The 18,310-nt window shown below is 49.7% G+C and overlaps 1 protein-coding gene across 2 annotated transcripts in view; it reads right to left on the bottom strand.

The window, feature by feature from the left end:
• TCTN1 (tectonic family member 1) overlaps positions 1–18,310 on the bottom strand; it is a 297,848-nt gene that overhangs the window by 257,466 nt on the left and 22,072 nt on the right. For both annotated transcript variants that reach the window (XM_086943021.1, XM_086943020.1), the window contains exons 2-3: positions 10,280–10,400; positions 7,256–7,386 (exon numbers count right to left, since the gene is read on the bottom strand). In XM_086943021.1, coding sequence (XP_086799147.1) covers positions 7,256–7,386; positions 10,280–10,400 — 252 coding nt within the window. The remainder of the gene's footprint in view (positions 1–7,255; positions 7,387–10,279; positions 10,401–18,310) is intronic.

Here is an 18,310-nt window from a genome sequence, read left to right as displayed (position 1 = left end):
GGAGATGACGAGAACGGGTGCAGTTTGTTAGCTTTACACCATAAACCGAATCTCTTCCACTTAAGGGAATATGTCGTATTGGTACTGTCAGCCCAGGCCCGGGCTAGGACAACCCTGCAGTCCTGAGGGATATCTAAGTCCTGGAACTCTCTGAACTCAGGAGCCAAGCCGATAATTTGAGAGATGTCAGATCTGGATGCTGGACTTGCCCCTGGTTCATGGTGAGGAGATGCGGGTAAGGTCTGAAAGGAATCGGAGGCTCCAGCGATAGAAGGTGGAGTTCTGTAAACCAGTGTTGGCGTGGCCACGCTGGGGCTACCAGGATCAAAGTGCAATGCTCTGCTTTCAGTTTCCGAACGACCCTGGGGATCAGGGGAAATGGTGGAAAAGCGTAGTCAAAGACGTTGCACCATGTCATCGAAAATGCATCCCCGAGAGACCCTTTCTGGGGAAGCCAGCTTGCGTAATGTTGGCATTTTGCGTTGATCTTTGTCGCAAACAGATCCAGTTGAGGTCTGCCCCATCTGGAGAACACTGCGTCGAGGGCATGTTGGTCGAGCTCCCACTCGTGGCAGATGGAGCGTTGCCTGCTTAGAGAGTCCGCCAGGGTGTTGTCTGCTCCTGGGACGTACTCCGCCCTCAGCGAGATGTTGTGTCGGAGTAGCCACTTCCAAATTTGCTGCGATTCTTGAGACAACGTCATGGATCGAGTTCCCCCTTGCTTGTTTAAGTAGTGCATTGCGGTGGTGTTGTCCGTCCTCACAAGCACTGGGGAGTTCCTGATTCTGGGCAGGAAAGCTCGAAGAGCCAGGTGTACTGCCCTCAGTTCTAACAGATTGATCTGGAGCAGTTTCTCTGCTGGCAACCACTGACCATGTATCTGAAGTTCCTACAGGAACGCACCCCATCCTTCCAAAGATGCATCTGTTGTTATCACTTGTGGGGAGACCGGAAGCAGGAATGGAAGGCCCTGATTCAGGTTTTTTATTTGAAGCCACCAGTGCAGGGCGTTCACCATGAACGGGGTGATCCTGAGTCGATCGTCAAAGGATCCCGTACTTTGGATCCACTGAGCTGATAGTGCCTCCTGTAAGGGACGCATACGAAGGCGGCAGTGTGGAATCAGGAGGATGTTGGAGGACATCATTCCTAGCAGTGACTTGAAAAGTCGCACCTTGATGGTCTTTTTGGCCTGAATGTGTGCTGCCAGCGACCTCAGTTTGGCCTGACGTTCCTGAGATGGAAAGGCCTTCTCTTGATGCGTGTCCAGAATTGCTCCCAGGAAAGTGAGGCTTTGAGAGGGCTGTAGTACTGACTTTTCCTGATTGAGTGTAAGTCCTAGACTCTCGAAGAGCTGAAGACAGGCGTTGGAAGACCTGTTCACACCTTCTAGAGTAGGAGACTTGATGAGCCAGTCGTCCAGGTAGGGGAATACCTGGTGATGCTGTTGGCGAAGGTAGGCCGCCACTGGAGATAGGCATTTTGTAAAAATGTGTGGCGCCGACTTTAGGCCGAAAGGCAACACTCTGAACTGGTAATGTCTGCCCGCCACAGTGAACCTTAAGAATTGGCGGTAACTTTTGTGAATGAGTATGTGGAAATAGGCATCCTGGAGGTCTAAGGACACCATGAAATCCCTGGAATTGAGGAGTTGTAACACCTCTTGAATGGATACCATCCGGAACAATTGTTTTTTGAGGTATGTGTTGAGGTTCCTTAGATCCAGTATAGGTCTCCATTTCTTCTCCTTTTTCCGTATCACGAAGAACCGTGAGTAGAATCCTTTCCCCCTCTGACCTCTGGGAACTCTCTCTACGGCTCCTTTTTGAAGCATTTGTGAGAGTTCCGCTTGAAGAAGATGAAGATTCTTGTGTGGCATGGGACTTGGAGGGTTCGAAGGAGGAGTGTCCACAAACTCCAGAGTATGCCCGAACCGAACCAGTTGGAGAACCCAACGATCTGTAGTTATTTTTTGCCAATTGGGGAGGAAGTTGGAAATTTTTCCTCCAACTACGTAACATGGAGAAGAAGCGGACGCCTGTTTGAGAAAGAAGTCACTATCTTTTGGGGCGGATCTTTCTTTCCTCCTCTCCCTCGAAAGGAGGACTTATTGTAAGAGGACTGGCCTTGTTGTTGCCTCTGTTGGTATTGAGGTTTCTATTGCTGGGACGAGCCGTAGGTGGATTTGTACCCCTGGTATCCACCTCTTGTTTGCTGGCCTCTTCCTCTGGAGCCTCGAAAGGAAGTATTCTTGTACTGGAGTGTTCCCAGGGATCTTGCGGTCTCTGTATCTTTCTTGATACCCTGGAGCATCTCGTCGATATGCTTCCCGAAGAGAAGCTCGCCGTCGAACGGCATATCCAGTACCTTGGCTTGGACTTCCGGCCGGAAAGATGTAGCTTTCAGCCAGCCTTGGCGCCTAAGGACAGCCGCCCCCGCCAGCTGGCGAAATCCTGTTGAGGCGATATCCATCGCCACATCAATAATCTCCGAGGCGGACCGCTCTCCTTCAAGGAGGATTTTCTTGACTTCTTCTTTCTGCTCCTCTGGTAGTGAGCCTAGGTATGGTGCTACATCTGCCCACATCTGGCGATTGTAGCGTCCCAGGAGCGCAAGCGAGTTTGCTGCTCTGACGTTAATGGCCAACATCGAGGAGAACCTCTTCCCGATGTTATCAAGTTTACGGCCTTCCTTGTCCGGAGGCGCAGTCAGTGCGGCAGCCGGATTGTTGGATTTCCGCTGCGCGGCCTGTGTGATCACAGAGTCTGGTTTAGTATGGCCTGTAAGACATGCCGGTGCCTTGTCCAGGGCCTTGTATTTCTTATCAAGTCTGGCCGGCACTGGAAGTAGAGATGAGGGGTTTTGCATTATCTTTAATCCCTGGTCCCAGATGTGTTCAATAATCGGGATTGACCGGACCGTCTTTTTGAATGGCTCCTTAAAGTCGTATAAGAAGCAGTCCTGAGGTTGTGTGGTCATTTCTATTTTGAACCTTGCTGCTGCACGTACTATAATATTGTGAAACCCCCCGATGTCCTCTGGAGGGGAGTCCGCCTGTGCCTGGTCTGGGAAAGCTGGATGTGAGATGACCTATTCGTCCCACTCGTCATCTTGTATTTCTCCTGTTGACCCTCCTCTTCCTCTTCCACTGCTTCCTCTTCGTCCGAAGCTTGCTGCGGAGGCAGAGACACAGGATCTGGGGTAATCACCAGTGGAGGTGGTCTATGGCGAGGAGGAGGGGCAGATGATACAGCTTGAGGTGGCACCAATGGAGGTGGCAGAGCAGGTGGGAACCGCTGTTTGTAGTCCGCTATAAGGAATTGGAGGTCCGTGACAATTGAAGCCGGGAGGCTCACCATAGGCTGTGAAGGAGGATGCGAATGATATTCCTCTTGATATGGAATGTCTTCCTGATCCATGTCTTCGTTGTCCGAACTCTCATGTACCTTAACAAGTAGCTGTGATGGGCGTGTTGCCGTTGGGAACATGGCTCCATCATCATAGTCCTCAGTCTCCAGTAGATTGGCCGGCGGCAGTGGCTGGACTCTGCTAGGAGACGTCGCTTCTGGCATCAGCGTATGTGTTGACATTTTGAAGTGTGTATAAATATACTTTAGCTTGGGAGAGCCTTCCGTCGACGGGCCAGTCGACGGGGTGGTAGTCGACGGTGAAAAACTGACGGCCACCGCAGACTTCTCTGTTTTCTCCAACGACGATGTCGTAGACGGTATCGGCGTCAACGGTGTTTTCTTCGTCGACGGTAGTGTTGGCGTCTTCGTCGATGGTACTGTCGTCGACGGTTTCGTCGATGGTCTTGTCGTCGACGGCTTCGTCGACGCTGGTGTCGACGGCTTCGTCGACGCTGGTGTCGACGTCGATGGCTTCGTCGTCGATGGCCTCGTCGACGAGGTGGTCGTCGACGTCGAAGGGACTTTCGTCGACGACGAAGGCTTCGGCTTAGTCGACGAAGGAGCTGTCGATGACGGAGGCGTCGTCGACGGTCTTTTGACAGGAATAACAGATGGTATAGACCTACCAGACGACGACGAAGTTGAAGTAGATGTCGTCAAGGCGGTGAAGGCAGACGCTGTCGACGTAGAGATGGTGACTGTTGACGCTGTCACAGGCATGGCAGAAGACACTAGCACAGGCTTTTTGAATGTAGTTTCCTGAAGAGAAGTCTTCACTGCCATGGTCTTCGGATGACCCTCCGAAGACTTAGGCGTCTTCTTTTGAGGAGGCATATTAGACGGACCTGGAGAAGTCTGTCTCGACCTTTTAGAAGAGGAGTGTGCGCGCCTAAAGGAACACTCGCTCTCACCTGAGGAGACTGCTTGATCCTTGTCCTTCAGTCTCTGAAGCCACAGAAGCAGGCCTCCCTCTCTGTCTTTAAGAGTCTTGACAGAGAAAGTGCGACAGACCTTACAGTCCTTGGCAGAATGGTCAGGGTAGAGACAGTAGAGGCAGTCTTCATGTTTGTCATCTACATGCAGTCTCAGCTTCTTACACGAGGCGCAAGGTCTAAAGAGCCCTTTTTTAGGAGTGGTAGACATAGTAGACTCTAGCCCTCCTTCACAAGAGTAAATAGCAAGAGAAAAATATGGATAAAATCCAGAAAAACCAGAAACCTGAGCAGAGCTCAGTGGAGACTCCCTTAGCACGACGTGCGGTAGAAAATCTGAGGGACTAGGGCTCCTTCCAGGAAGGTTCTAGAGGGTGGTAGTAGCTGATTGGCTCCTGGCCAAAGTTTGGTCCTTTTTCACAAAAGGATTCAGATAGGTTACTAATGTGAGGCCTCTGGCCTATTAGTATATATATATGTCTTTAGGACATTACTATTTTATATACCGGGACTCCCACCCCGACGACGGGGAATGATTCAGGCATGTGAGTCTATGAAAGATACCCATAATACTGGATAACTTGGCCTCCTGAAGCTCCTGCGGTCCTGGGGCCTAATCTTGGCCAAATGTCTCTGTATTTCTGCTAGATGGCTTTACTGTTTCTCAATACATCCGTTGGATAGTTTCACCTATGTTGGCAAGAATCTCAGATGGCACTCACCCCATTTTGCCGATCCCCTTTCATTTTGTGTTTTGTCACTAATGAGGCCTACCATTAGAAATGTGAGGCAAATAAGTCAGCGAATTAATGAAACATTAGTTCTACAGTGCTTAATTTTTGCGGTGATTGCAGGCTGTGGGCGCCATCTCTCATTCTTGTAGCTACAGACCTCTTTCATCATTAGGTTTTGACATAGAGAAAAAGAGAGAACAGCAGAAAAGAGAGAAAGAAGGGAGAAGAGAAACATAGTATGAATGGGAGAAAGGAGATATGAAAAGAAAGCTGGAAAACTGGGATGGAGAGAGAATATGTAGGGTGGTTGAAGTAAGGAGCATAAGTGGAATCCAGGTTAGGAATACATAATATTGGATAGCCTTATTCTTCAGCAACCCCAGCATTCAGCAACTTTGTGGGCAAGGTCCTAAGTAAAATAAAAAAGCTGGTCCCTACATTTTTTCTTAACAAATGAAGCTGTGTGTGTCTATAAGAAAGAAAAAAAGCTGTGTCAGGGAATAATTTCCACACATAATATGAATGTTTTTCCAGATATTTCATCTCTTTCAAAGTGCTTATATCACTATTTGATTTCAATGCGAGAGACCAGTATCACGGGTGAATTCATATTAAATTAATTGGGATCAGGACTTAGGGTGAGGGCTACATAATAAGGAGTGGCACTAAAGCAGACAAACACAAACTTAAGGGGTGATGAAAAGCTTCTGTACCACTGACACTATACCCCATCTCAACTAGAGACCCTCTCCCCAGCATATTCAGGCACAGGTTAGAGGGGTTGCAGGAATACAGACCTAGTTCTGTGTATGCGATGGAGATGGTCAGCCACTGAGCAGGTCTGCACTTTTTAGAACCAAAGATATTAGGACATTGTCCTTTCCTCACACTGCTAGAAGGCCATACTACAGTGCTGACCTCCTCAAAGGCTCTGGCTAATCCAACAATCATACAGTTGCATTTATTACCATTGTAAGGGATTACCTAACTTTTGGCCAAGAGTGGAAGGCCTATTATTATTATTTAACAAAACATACTCTAGGAAACAACAGTCTTGGAGAGCATCACTCCTACAATCAGTAGTAATTTCACCCACATATGACACTTGCTTCATGACTACTTCACAACAGAATAGGGCATTCTCATACCACAAAGGACATATTTGCAGTAATTTGCATAAGAGACAAGTCTCCACAGAAATCTGCAATGTATGTGTGATTATAGACCAGACGTAACCAAAATAGAAATATCTGTGAAACTAAGACACACAGAGACATCATAACAATCCTCACAAATGATCGAAGAGTTAGTGCCAAGTATATCTGATATAGGAATGTGCCTTAACAGGACAGTAACATATGTAAGGATACATTTCCCAGATAGTTATGAAGGTACCTGGGCAGTACAGTACTACAATGAATAGATCCTACTTGTGTTATTGTTGTAACCAGTACGAAAGGTACGCATCGGAAACACATGTACAATAATACTGCTATATTTGTTGGAATGAAAACTATTGTACAACATGTTAATGTATAGCACTCTAATACCCATGGGTCATGTTCGCGCTATATAAAACTATAAAAAAAAAAGTAACTTGGATCTTCGGAAAGATGCCTCGAAAGATGGGAAAAGCACGAAGAAAAGTGCTCGGAAAAGAATGCTCTTTATGGGACTATGGTATTTAGCAGTAGTATAGTGCAATATTTGCTCAGTAAAAACATCTCAGAGCTGTAACTGATGAAACCAATCGCAACACTATGTATATTGTAGGCAAACTAGCTGAACTTATGTCACTGAGGTAAACAGAAAGGTTTTAAGCTAGTTCCCAACACTACAAAAAAGAAGAAAAAAAAAAAGATCTCCGCTCTTAGTGAGACAGGGTTCCATAATAAATCCAGGCTTCTCCCTCTAAATTCTGGGTCTTGCAAAGCAGATCCTCAAGCAGGGTAAAGGTGCGCTTGTTGAACTGACATGCCAATAATGAGAGGATTTAACGAAATCCTCCCCTGGGATGGAAGCTGCAGAAGGGCCTTTATTGCAATTAATACTATGTTTGATTCATGTTTAAATATTCTAGTGCCTTGAGACAGATCAATAAAAAAGTCAAACAAAAAAAGAACCTCTCTAATTGGATAATTTTGCTCATGTTGTGTAGGTGATGCCAACAAGTACTTACAGTTGGTGCTGTAAATGCAGAAAATATTTGGATTAACTTGATCTGTTAATTGAACAACTCTCTCCGGGATGGCTTTGGCCATATCCAGTGAATAACGAGCTACTCTTTGGCTGCAAAGCTGTTCGTCGTTCCTGCAAAGGAAAGAGAGTTGTTAGGATGATAACATGTAATTGTTTGTTTGTGAGATTTGGTGAGCGCAGCACAGGTCAGGCATTTGTGCACAATACAGAGATGAGATCTAAATCAGTAGCGTAACGAAACTTGAGGGGGCCCCCCTGCAAAGCAGATGGAGGAGGCCCCCTCGCGGTGCGGCCCACCATGCCCCCCCCCACCCCTACCCCCCCTCCCGCGCGGCGCGGCCCACCATGTACCACTTTGCCCTAACACCCAGAAATCTAGCATATTTTGCTTTGAAACCTCCAACATTTAAATTCTTCTAGTGGGAGACACCATTTAAACATGGAAATATCAGTAGTTTACGAATTGAATTGCAACCTAAAATTACCTTTTAACAAAAAAAGTGCAAAATATTGAATTGTGAAGGTCTAACATAGATCTATCTTGTCACTGAAAATGGCCACAAAACCTCCGTAGTTTGCCAGCCAGCCCCCTTTTTCTCATTCCCTCCACCCAACGCTATCAGGGGTTACAACTTGTGACTTACAAGAATCCAAGCTTTCCCACCACACCCACACTCTTTACTTCCTCTCCACACCACCATGGATGTTCTGCAGTGAGCTCGAGTCGGGGTTCTGCTAAATCAGAATGATGACAGCACTCTCATAATTCCTTTAACTCTCTGCTCTCCCCTTCTTGGATTCCGGTCTTTCTTTTATGTCTGGTGCTTAGTTTCTCATTGGGTGTAATTTCTTATCAATTGCATGATTTCGCTCACAAGAAAATGTCACTCTCATAGTCATTCAAATGTCACTCATAATTATACTGAAAATATGAAAATGTCACACATGGCAATTTTAAACTTTGGCAGCTATGTTGTTATCTATTTACTGATCCAAGATGTGGCGTGCTGTAAATAAAAAGGTACCAAAATCAACTGCGTAAGACTTTTCTGCAAGCGGAGACTAGTGACCCCTTAGCCCTTAGAACAGTCCGACGATTGTCACGGTCCTCCCCGCCCCCCCCACCCCGGCCCGAACCACTTCCTGGCCCATGCTGCAGTGCTGCCTATCCTGGGTCAGAGCACCTGCTGTCCTGACCGACCCATTCCATTTCCTACCTGCATGCATCAAGAGCCAGAGTGAGACTGGCGTCAGTTTAAATTACTGCCGCCCTCACCGGCCCGGCCGGGGCCCGCCCAGCAGGGCCTGCCGCAATTTGACCGCACCAACACCTGTCCGCGGGCCGCAGGCAAGGCGCCGTCGTCCGGGGCCCAGACAAGTGGACAACAACATAAGTGCCTCAGGGCAGCTCACAATCACTCACATGGCCGACGGGACCCGGCCGGGGACCCCCACCAGAATTCGAACTCGTCTTCAACTTGACTCTCGGGCCGGCCATTTCAAAGACTCGCACGCAGGCGGGGCCCCCGGGCCGCACCATTTCAAATGCTTGCACGCAGGGGGGCCCCGGCCGGGGCCCGCGCTTCGCAGTGCGCACCATTTGACAGAGCAGAGGCAGAGCCTACTCTGCGGCAGTTCGGCACATCATCATGTATTAAGTCAGGGGCCCGGCGGGGCCCCCCAGAGCGCGGGGCCCGGCGGGGCCCCCCCTCAACGCGGGGGCTTGTGTTACGCCCCTGATCTAAATAAAACAACATTATCAAGTACACTTCACCACACAAATGAAATATCCAAGAGGGGTCTTTTTTCCCTAAGAGTGGAAAGCTTTAACCATTAAGGACTGGCTCAGCCCTGTGGTTCGCTCTTTTGGACCCGGAATCACCCTTTAGTTTTACTTACATTTGCTGAACATAGAAAAATAGTTCTAGACTAGAGACAAGAATACCTCTGAGTGTCATCTTCCTGCAATTATCCACTGTAGTCCTGTATTACTATTACAAATAACAGGGAGCGCTGCAATTTTTTGAAGATTTTTCCATTAGCATTGACATACCAGTTAACTGGGTGGCAAAAGAAGATTGGTCTTAAAACTAAGGAAAACTGCAATAAGCAGTATCCATTTCGTAAGTTGGAACAGCTTTATAGCACATAAAATGTAGTCTGCGACTCATTATGCAGAACATTTAGGAGGGGGCATGAAAGGGGCATCCCCTTCACATTGAGAGTTACAACTGTGGGTGGAAACCACTGAACATTTACCAACAGCTCAAAGGATTTGGAAACTGATTTACAAAAGGGAAGTTGCCCCCAAGGGACAGGTTCCCTATTGCGAATTGTGTCTGGCAATCTCGGCTGTGTAGTTAGTGGCCCAGCGGACCATTGTTCTCCTCTAAGTCTTCCTAAACTTGCAATATGTTTTTTAAAGCTGCACATATTTATCAAGGGGTAAGAGTTGCTTTAAAAATGTCTTTTTTTTACGCTTCCTGTTTGGGAATACCAAGGCAGGGATAGCGGTGTGTTGCCCCTAGCATGCCACCATTCCTTTGCTCATAGCCAATCATAGAGGGTTGTAGAGTGCAGTTTGCCTAATTAATATTCATTAGGGAGTTTGTATTGTGAACCCGTGTGAATGGGAAATTTGCAATACAACTTATGAGTACATGAGCTGCATCGCAAATTGCATCGAAGTTTGCAGGTCCATCATTGTGGACATCCTGGTCTACGACGGGGAAAAGCACATCGAGCTCTTGGTGTGTTCCGTGCACATTTCCAAAAAGGTCACTCATTCAAGGTATGCAGGCAGTCTATACAAATTTACATATATCACAATCTTCACAATATTACATTATTTCACATTATGATAACAAGTGAAAGATGCACAGAAGATCAACCGGCTATCCATGAATGGAAGCTGCCAAGGCCAATTATCGACTCCATTGACTGAACCTGCTGTCCATGAGCACCTCATTCTCGCACTGTTTGGAAAACCAATGTTGGAACTTACATGACAACAGGAACGGAGCACGCGGAGAAGACGCTGAAATCCGAAGCAGTGCAGTCGGGATCGCAGCAGCAGTTGACATCACACTGCGCTACCAGCAAGTTACAAACACAAAGTGTATCAACTAGAAAAGGAAAAGCAAATAGATGGGATAATGAGAATTAGATTTCCTCTTAGCCTACCTCGTCTGGAGTTTATTAAGCCTATCCTTAAAAATATTAAATTTTTAATATAAAAGATGGAATGAAAGAATGATATAACCCGGCCACTGCTAATATTTGTATTGGCTTACTGTAAGTTTTCATAGAAAAATGCATTTGTTATTGAAAGACGTGAGGAATACTGCATTCCTGTGCATTTATAGGTAAATAAATAACGTTTCGATGGATAAAGGCGCCAACAAGAGGTCAGTTGAGCGTCTTCGGAAGGTCTGATTTGTGGCAGGTCATTAGGGAGCTTGCAGGAGGTCGGCCGGGTACATGCAGGAGCACCTCAAGGTGCATATGCAGGAGCCTCCCATGGTGGAAGCAAAAGCTCAGCAGGGTGGAAGCAAGCACTCAGCAGAGTGCATGCAGGATTCAGCAGAGTGCATGCAGAAGCCCGCCATGGTGCATGCAGGACTTCAGCAGGGTGCATGCAGGAGCACCGCAAGGTGCATAGGCAGGAGCCTCCCATGGTGGAAGCAAGAGCTCAGCAGGGTGGAAGCAGGAGCTCAGCAGAGCGCATGCAGGATTCAGCAGAGTGCATGCAGAAGCCCGCCATGGTGCATGCAGGATGTCTGTAGTGTGCAAGCAGGAGCACTGCATTGTGGAAGCAAGAACACAGCAGGGTTGGAAGCAAGAACTCAGCAGGGTAGAAGCAAGAACTCAGCAGGGTGCATGTAGAAGCCCGACATGGTGCATGGAGGAGCACTGCAAGGTGCATATGCAGGAGCCTCCCATGGTGGAAGCAAGAACTCAGCAGGGTGGAAGCAAGAGCTCAGCAGGGTGGAAGTAAGAGCTCGGAAGGGTGGAAGCAGGAGCTCAGCGGGGGCATGAAGGAGCTCAGCGGGGGCATGCAGGAGCTCAGCGGGGGCATGCAGGAGCTCAGCGGGTGCATGCAAGAGCTCAGCGGGGGCATGCAGGAGCTCAGCGGGGGAATGCTGGAGCTCAGTGAGGAGCAAGCAGGAGCTCAGCGGGGAGCATGCAGGAGCTCAGCAGGGGCATGCAGGAGCTCAGCAGGGGCATGCAGGAGCTCAGCGGGGGCATATAGGAGCTCAGCGGGGGCATGCAGGAGCTCAGCGGGGGCACGCAGGAGCTCAGCGGGGGCACGCAGGAGCTCAGCGGGGGCAAGCAGGAGCTCAGCGAGAGCTAGTAGAAGCTCAGCTAGGGCAAGCAGGAGCTCAACGGGGGCATGCAGGAGCTCAGCGGGGGCATGCAAGAGCTCAGCAGGGGCATGCAAGAGCTCAGCAGGGGCATGCAAGAGCTCAGCAGGGGCATGCAGGAGCTCAGCGGGGGCATGCAGGAGCTCAGCAGGAGGCATGCAGGAGCTCAGCGGGGGCATGCAGGAGCTCAGCGGGGACATGCAGGAGCTCAGCAGGGGCATGCAGGAGCTCAGCGGGGGCATGCAGGAGCTCAGCAGGAGGCATGCAGGAGCTCAGCGGGGGCATGCAGGAGCTCAGCTGGGGCATACAGGAGCACAGCAGGGTGCATGCAGGAGCACAGCAAGATACATATGCAGGGGCCTCCCAAGGTGGAAGCAAGAGCTCAGCAGGCTGGAAGCAAGAGCTCAGCAGGAATTTATCAGGGTGGGAGCAAGAGCTTGGCAGGGTGCATGCAGAGGACATGCAGGAGCTCAGCAGTGGGCATGCAGGAGCTCAGCAGAGGGCATGCAGGAGCTCAGCAGGGGGTATGCAGGAGCTCAGCAGGGGTCATGCAGGAGCTCCGCGGGGGCATGCAGGAGCACAGCAGGGTTGAAGTGGCAATATAAACGGTCTGCAATCTGATTGCTTGGATAAGTAGCAATTTATTGTTGTCTCCTGCGCAAATAATAAAAGGCATGAAATAACTGAAAAGGTGTAATTTATGAATATAATATTGTAACAATGCCACAAAAGTGAATGTTCTTTCATTTTTAAAGTTTGATTGCAAGGATATGATCAACAGGCTGGAAGCAAGAGCTCAGCAGGGTAGGCAGGAATTTGCAGGGTGCAAGCAAGAGCTTGGCAGGGCGCATGCAGAGGACATGCAGGAGCTCAGCAGGGGGCATGCAGGAGCTCAGCAGGGGGTATGCAGGAGCTCAGCAGGGGGTATGCAGGAGCTCAGCAGGGGGCATGCAGGAGCTCAGCAGGGGACATGCAGGAGCTCAGCAGGGGGTATGCAGGAGCTCAGCAGGGGGCATGCAGGAGCTCAGCAGGGGGTATGCAGGGGCTCAGCAGGGGCAAAACAACAATGGGTATGGCTCTCATCAGTAAGGCTGAGCCTGTAAACATCAAAACAACCAGAGATGCCAGTACTGATAGCTATTCAAAACACCTTTAACGGACAAGAAAGTCACTGGTCGGTCTGTGTCCAGATTACTCAATAGTCTTTATTTCATTGAAAAGGACAGTTCATTTCTTGATAACCTCTTTCTCAAAAGAAACGCCGTAAGCTTTTACAAATAACGTACAAAAGTGTTGAAGAAACATAGACACCACACTTGGTGTTTGAGCAAAGTTAATCTATATACAGCAAAGAAGAAGGTATCAAAAATCAAGACTCAATTCACTCATCCAAACCTTCCATCATTCAAACCACATTTTCTCACTCAACCTGTTCAACATTCATACACATACTCATGACCCCATAGACAGAAAAAGAGAAATTTTCAAAAGTTTAGACAACCTAGGGGGTCTAAGACCAAACAATGCAAACATTTTTTGATATAAAGGCTTGGCTGTGCACACACTCTTAGAAGACAGTGATAAATTTGATTCACAATTCTTCCACCGCAAGATCGCTGACATTCACGACAGCTTCGACACCACGACCACACCAGTCCCCACCGCCCCAGCGAACACAAGCAACATCAACCACCTCACCTCCTGGTCCAACGTCAACGACAACGAGACGCGCAAGGTCATGAACTCCATCCACTCAGGATCTCTGACAGACCCCTGCCCCCACCACATTTTCAACAAAGCAGACACACTCATCGCCCCCCCAACTACGCAAGATCATCAACGTCTCCTTCAAAACAGCTACATTCCCGGAAAGCTGAAAACACGCAGAAATCAACGCCCTTCTCAAGAAACCCAAGGCCGACCCCAAGGACCTCAAAAACCTCCGTCCAATCTCCCTCCTCCCGTTCCCGGAAAAGGTCGCAGATAAAATCTTCAACATGCAACTGACACGCCACCTCGAAGACAGCAACATCCTGGATCCATCCTAATCCGGATTCAGACGAAACCACAGCACGAGACCGCCCTCATCGCCACCAAAGACGACATCAGGCGCCAACTCGACAACGGCGAAACATCTGCCCTCATCCTCCTGGACCTCTCAGCAGCCTTCGACATGGTATGCCACTGCACCCCAATGACACGCCTCCAAGAAGCCGGAATTCAAGATAAAGCCCTAGACTGGACCACATCCTTCCTCTTCGGCAGAACCCAGAGCGTCCGCCTCCCTTCATTCCACTCAGAAGCCACCGACATCATCTGCAGCATCCCCCAGGGCTCCTCCCTGAGCCCGACGCTATTCAACATCTACAATGCCCCCCTCGAACAAGTGGCCCGCCGTCACGACCTCAACATCATGTCCTACGCCGACGACACCCAGCTCATCCTCTCCCTCACCAAGAACCCCATCACCGCCAAATCCAATCTACACGAGGGAATGAAGGCCATCGCCGACTGGATGAGGAACAGCTGCCTGAAACTGAACTCCGACAAGATGGAAGTCCTCATCCTCGGACCTTCCCCCTCAGCCTGGGATGACTCCTGGTGGCCTACCACCCTAGGAACGGCACCAAACCCTCAACTTGGGATTCATCCTCGACTCTTCCCTCTCCATGGCCAAACAAGTCAACGCTGTCTCCTCCTCCTGCTACAACACCCTCCGCATTCTCCGCAGGATCTACAAGTGGATCCCGACCGAAACCAGAAAAACTGTGACACAGGCCCTCGCCAGCAGTAGACTGGACTACGGCAACGCACTCTACGCAGGAATCCCAGCCAAACACCTACGACTACTACAACGCATCCAAAACGCCTCCGCCCGACTCAATCGCAAACGTCCCCCACCGCAGCCACATCACCCCCATCTGAGAGAGCTCCACTGGCTCCCCGTCAACAAGAGGATCACCTTCAAACTCCTCACCCACGCACACAAAGCACTCCACAACGCCGGACCAGCCTACCTAAACAGCAGACTCAACTTCTACACTCCCACCCGCCAGCTCCGCTCCGCCAGCCTCGCTCTCGCCACCGTTCCCCACATCCAACGAACCACCTCCGGCGGCAGATCCTTCTCCTACCTCGCCGCCAAGACCTGAAACACCCTACCCACCTACCTGCGACAGACCCAAGACCTACTCGCCTTCAGAAGACTCCTCAAGACCTGGCTCTTCGAGCAGTAGCAGCCCCCCTTCCTCCCCCAGCGCCTTGAAACCCTTACGGATAAGTAGCGTGCTTTACAAATTTGGTTGATTGATTTAGGACAGCACATGGCCAGCCCTAGCTGTCACAACAGCGTATTCGTTTGGTATACTGCAATAAAACCAAAGGGTCTACGCATTTCGAACCCCTTTTAGTTTTTGGGGGGGGTTCTCCTCAGGACCAAAAATAAACTATTTTGTAACTCCGGTAATGAGCGATAAAGTTATGGTAGAACCTGGGGGGGGGGGGCATAGGTTCGATTTATAACAGTGTGGCGTCATATGGTGGTCAAGTAAACTGACTTCTGAATTGGTAGCGTTTCCTGAAAATCCAAATTAAATCTGATGTAGCTGGGCGTCAGGCCGGAGCAGCCACTTGGTAACACTCTTGTTCCTTAACGTTGCAGTGACATCCTTGGCGGCATAACGTTTCAGCTGCCCGGTACTCAAAGTCGTGCTTTTGTCACTTTAGGTTTTTTAGTTTTTTAAGGGAACTGTGTTAGGTTTCCAAAGGCGACGGTCAGCGGAATGCAGCGAAGTCTGCTTTATGACTTTTGCGGCTCCTTCAAGTCAAGTCAAGTCAATTAATTTATATAGCGCGCTACATACCCAGAGGGTCTCAAGGCGCTTGGAGAAGGGTGGGGAATTACTTGTCGAATATCCAGGTTTTAAGTTGCTTTCTGAATGCTAGGTGGTTCTGAGTGAGGCGAAGGTGAATGGGAAGTGAGTTCCAGGTTTTAGCCGCCAGGTAGGAGAAGGATCTTCCTCCCATGGTGGTTTTGTTGATGCGAGGTACAGCAGCAAGGGCTTGGTTGGAAGAGCGTAGCTGGCGGGAGGGGGTGTAGAAGGAAAGTCGTGTGTTGAGGCATTCGGGTCCAAGTTTGTAAAGTGCTTTGTGTGCGTGGGTTAGGAGGCAGAATGTTATCCTCTTATTGACGGGGAGCCAGTGGAGTTTTTTCAGGTGACCAGAAATGTGGTCTTTACGCGGGATGTCTAATATGAGTCTGGCTGATGCATTCTGGATGCGTTGGAGTTTTTTCTGGAGTTTTGCGGTGGTACCGGCGTATAGGGTGTTTCCGTAGTCCAGGCGGCTTGTAACCAGTGCGTGGGTGACCGTTTTTCTAGTTTCGGTGGGGATCCAGCGAAATGTTTTTTTGAGCATGCGAAGAATGTTGAAGCAAGATGATGAAACGGCGTTGACTTGTCTGGTCATCGAGAGTGAGGAGTCCAGGATGACGCCCAGGTTCCGTGCGTGGTCCGTCGGGATGGGTGCTTTTCCAAGGGCCTCTGGCCACCAAGAGTCGTCCCAGGCGGAGGGGGAGGTACCTAAGATAAGGACTTCTGTTTTGTCTGAATTCAGTTTCAGACGGCTGTGCTTCATCCACTCGGCTACTTCTTTCATTCCTTCATGTAGGTTGGTTTTGGCGGTGGTAGGGTCTTTGGTGAGTGAGAGGATCAGTTGAGTGTCATCAGCGTAGGAGATGATGTTGAGGTTGTGTTGGCGTGCGATGGCCGCGAGGGGGCTCATGTATACGTTGAAGAGGGTGGGGCTGAGTGAAGATCCTTGTGGCACGCCGCAAATGACTTCAGTGGCCTCTGACTTGAATGGTGGGAGGCGGACTCTCTGAGTTCTTCCGGCAAGGAACGAGGTGATCCATTCCAGTGCTTTTCCTTGGATTCCGATGTTTCTGAGGCGTTGTAACAGGGTGCTATGACAGACAGTGTCGAAGGCTGCGGAGAGGTCGAGGAGGATGAGGGCGACTGTGTCTCCATTGTCCAGTAGAGTTCGAATGTCGTCTGTTGCTGCGATGAGTGCGGTCTCAGTGCTGTGTTTGGCTCGGAAGCCGGACTGTGAGGAGTCGAGGGATATGTTGGTTTCGAGGAAGGCGGCGAGCTGGTTGTTGACAGCTTTCTCGATGACTTTGGCCGGGAATGGAAGGAGCGAGATGGGGCGGTAGTTTTTGAGTTCGTTGGGGACAGCTGTGGGTTTTTTCAGAAGGGCGCTGAGTTCAGCGTGTTTCCAGCTTTCCGGGAAGGTGGCGGAGTTGAGGGAGCAGTTGATGACGTCTCGGAGGTGTGGTGCTATGATGAAATCTGCTTTGTTGAAGATGTGGTGAGGGCATGGGTCTGTGGGGGATCCTGAGTGGATGGAGTTCATCAGGCGGATGGTGTCCTCAGTGGAGATTGGGTTCCAGTCATAAAGGATGTTCAAGGGGGGTGAAGGTACGGCAGAAGGTTGGGTCTCCGGTTTGGTTGTCGAAGCTGTTGTGGATGTCTGGGATTTTGTTGTGGAAGAACGAAGCTAGGGAGTCGCAAAGGGTTTGAGAGGGAGTGATGTCGTTGGAGTTGGCAGTGGGGTTGGTTAACTCTTTGACGATGTTGAATAATTCCTTGCTGTTGTGGGCGTTGTTGTCTAGTCGGTCTTTGAATGCGGCTTTCTTGGCAGTCCGGATCAGTTGGTGGTGTATGCGGGTGGCGTTTTTGAAGGCGTCCCTGGTGCTGGTGTTTGGGTCTTTTTTCCATGCCTTCTCAAGGAAGCGACAGAGTTTCTTGGATTTCTTAAGATCATCGTTGAACCAGAGGCGTTTTTGCTGCCTAGTTTGATTTGACGTTTTTTCAAAGGTGCTAGGTTGTCGGCGCTGTTGGTTAGCCATTGAGTGAGGTTAATGGCTGCTTGGTTGGGGTTCGAAGAGTGGGCAGGGGGGTTTTGAAGAAGCGATGAGGAGATCTGGTCAAAGGTGATTTTGTTCCAGTTTCTTCGCAGAGTAGGTTGAGGATGGTTGTGGGTTGTGGTCTTTTTGTAGATAAAGTGAACGCAGCTGTGGTCCGTCCAATGGAGAACTGTGGTGTGACTGAAGGAGATATGTTTACTGGAGGTGAAGATAGGGTCGAGTGTGTGACCTGCGTAGTGAGTGGGGGTATTAACAAGTTGTTTGAGTCCGAGGTTGGCGAGATTGTCCAGAAGGGTGGTGGCGTTGCTGTCGTTGCTCTTTTCCAGGTGAAAATTGAGGTCTCCCAATAGAATGTAGTCCTCGGAGGGGAGGGCGTGTGGGGTGATAAAGTCAGTGATGTCTTCACTGAATTGTGCACGGGGTCCTGGTGGCCTGTAGAGGAGGGTGCCTCTGAGTGTGGTCTTGGGGTCGGTGTGGATCTGGAAGTGAAGGTGTTCGGCGCTAGCGAGGTTGACGTCTGAGCTGGTTGAGATGCGGATGGTATTCTTATGGACGATAGCGATGCCTCCTCCTGTTTGGTAGGTGCGGTCTTTTCGGATGATCTTGTAGCCTTCCGGGATGGCAACGGTGATGTCTGGGGCTGAGGAGGCGTTCATCCATGTTTCTGTTAGGAAGGCGACGTCCGGAGAGATGGTATCTAGTAGATTCCAAAGGTCGATGGCGTGTCTGTGGACCGAGCGGGTGT

This window comes from Lissotriton vulgaris, chromosome 11, assembly GCF_964263255.1.
Source record: "Lissotriton vulgaris chromosome 11, aLisVul1.2, whole genome shotgun sequence".
Classification (NCBI taxonomy): domain Eukaryota; kingdom Metazoa; phylum Chordata; class Amphibia; order Caudata; family Salamandridae; genus Lissotriton; species Lissotriton vulgaris.
This window is presented reverse-complemented; position numbering and strand designations above follow the sequence as displayed.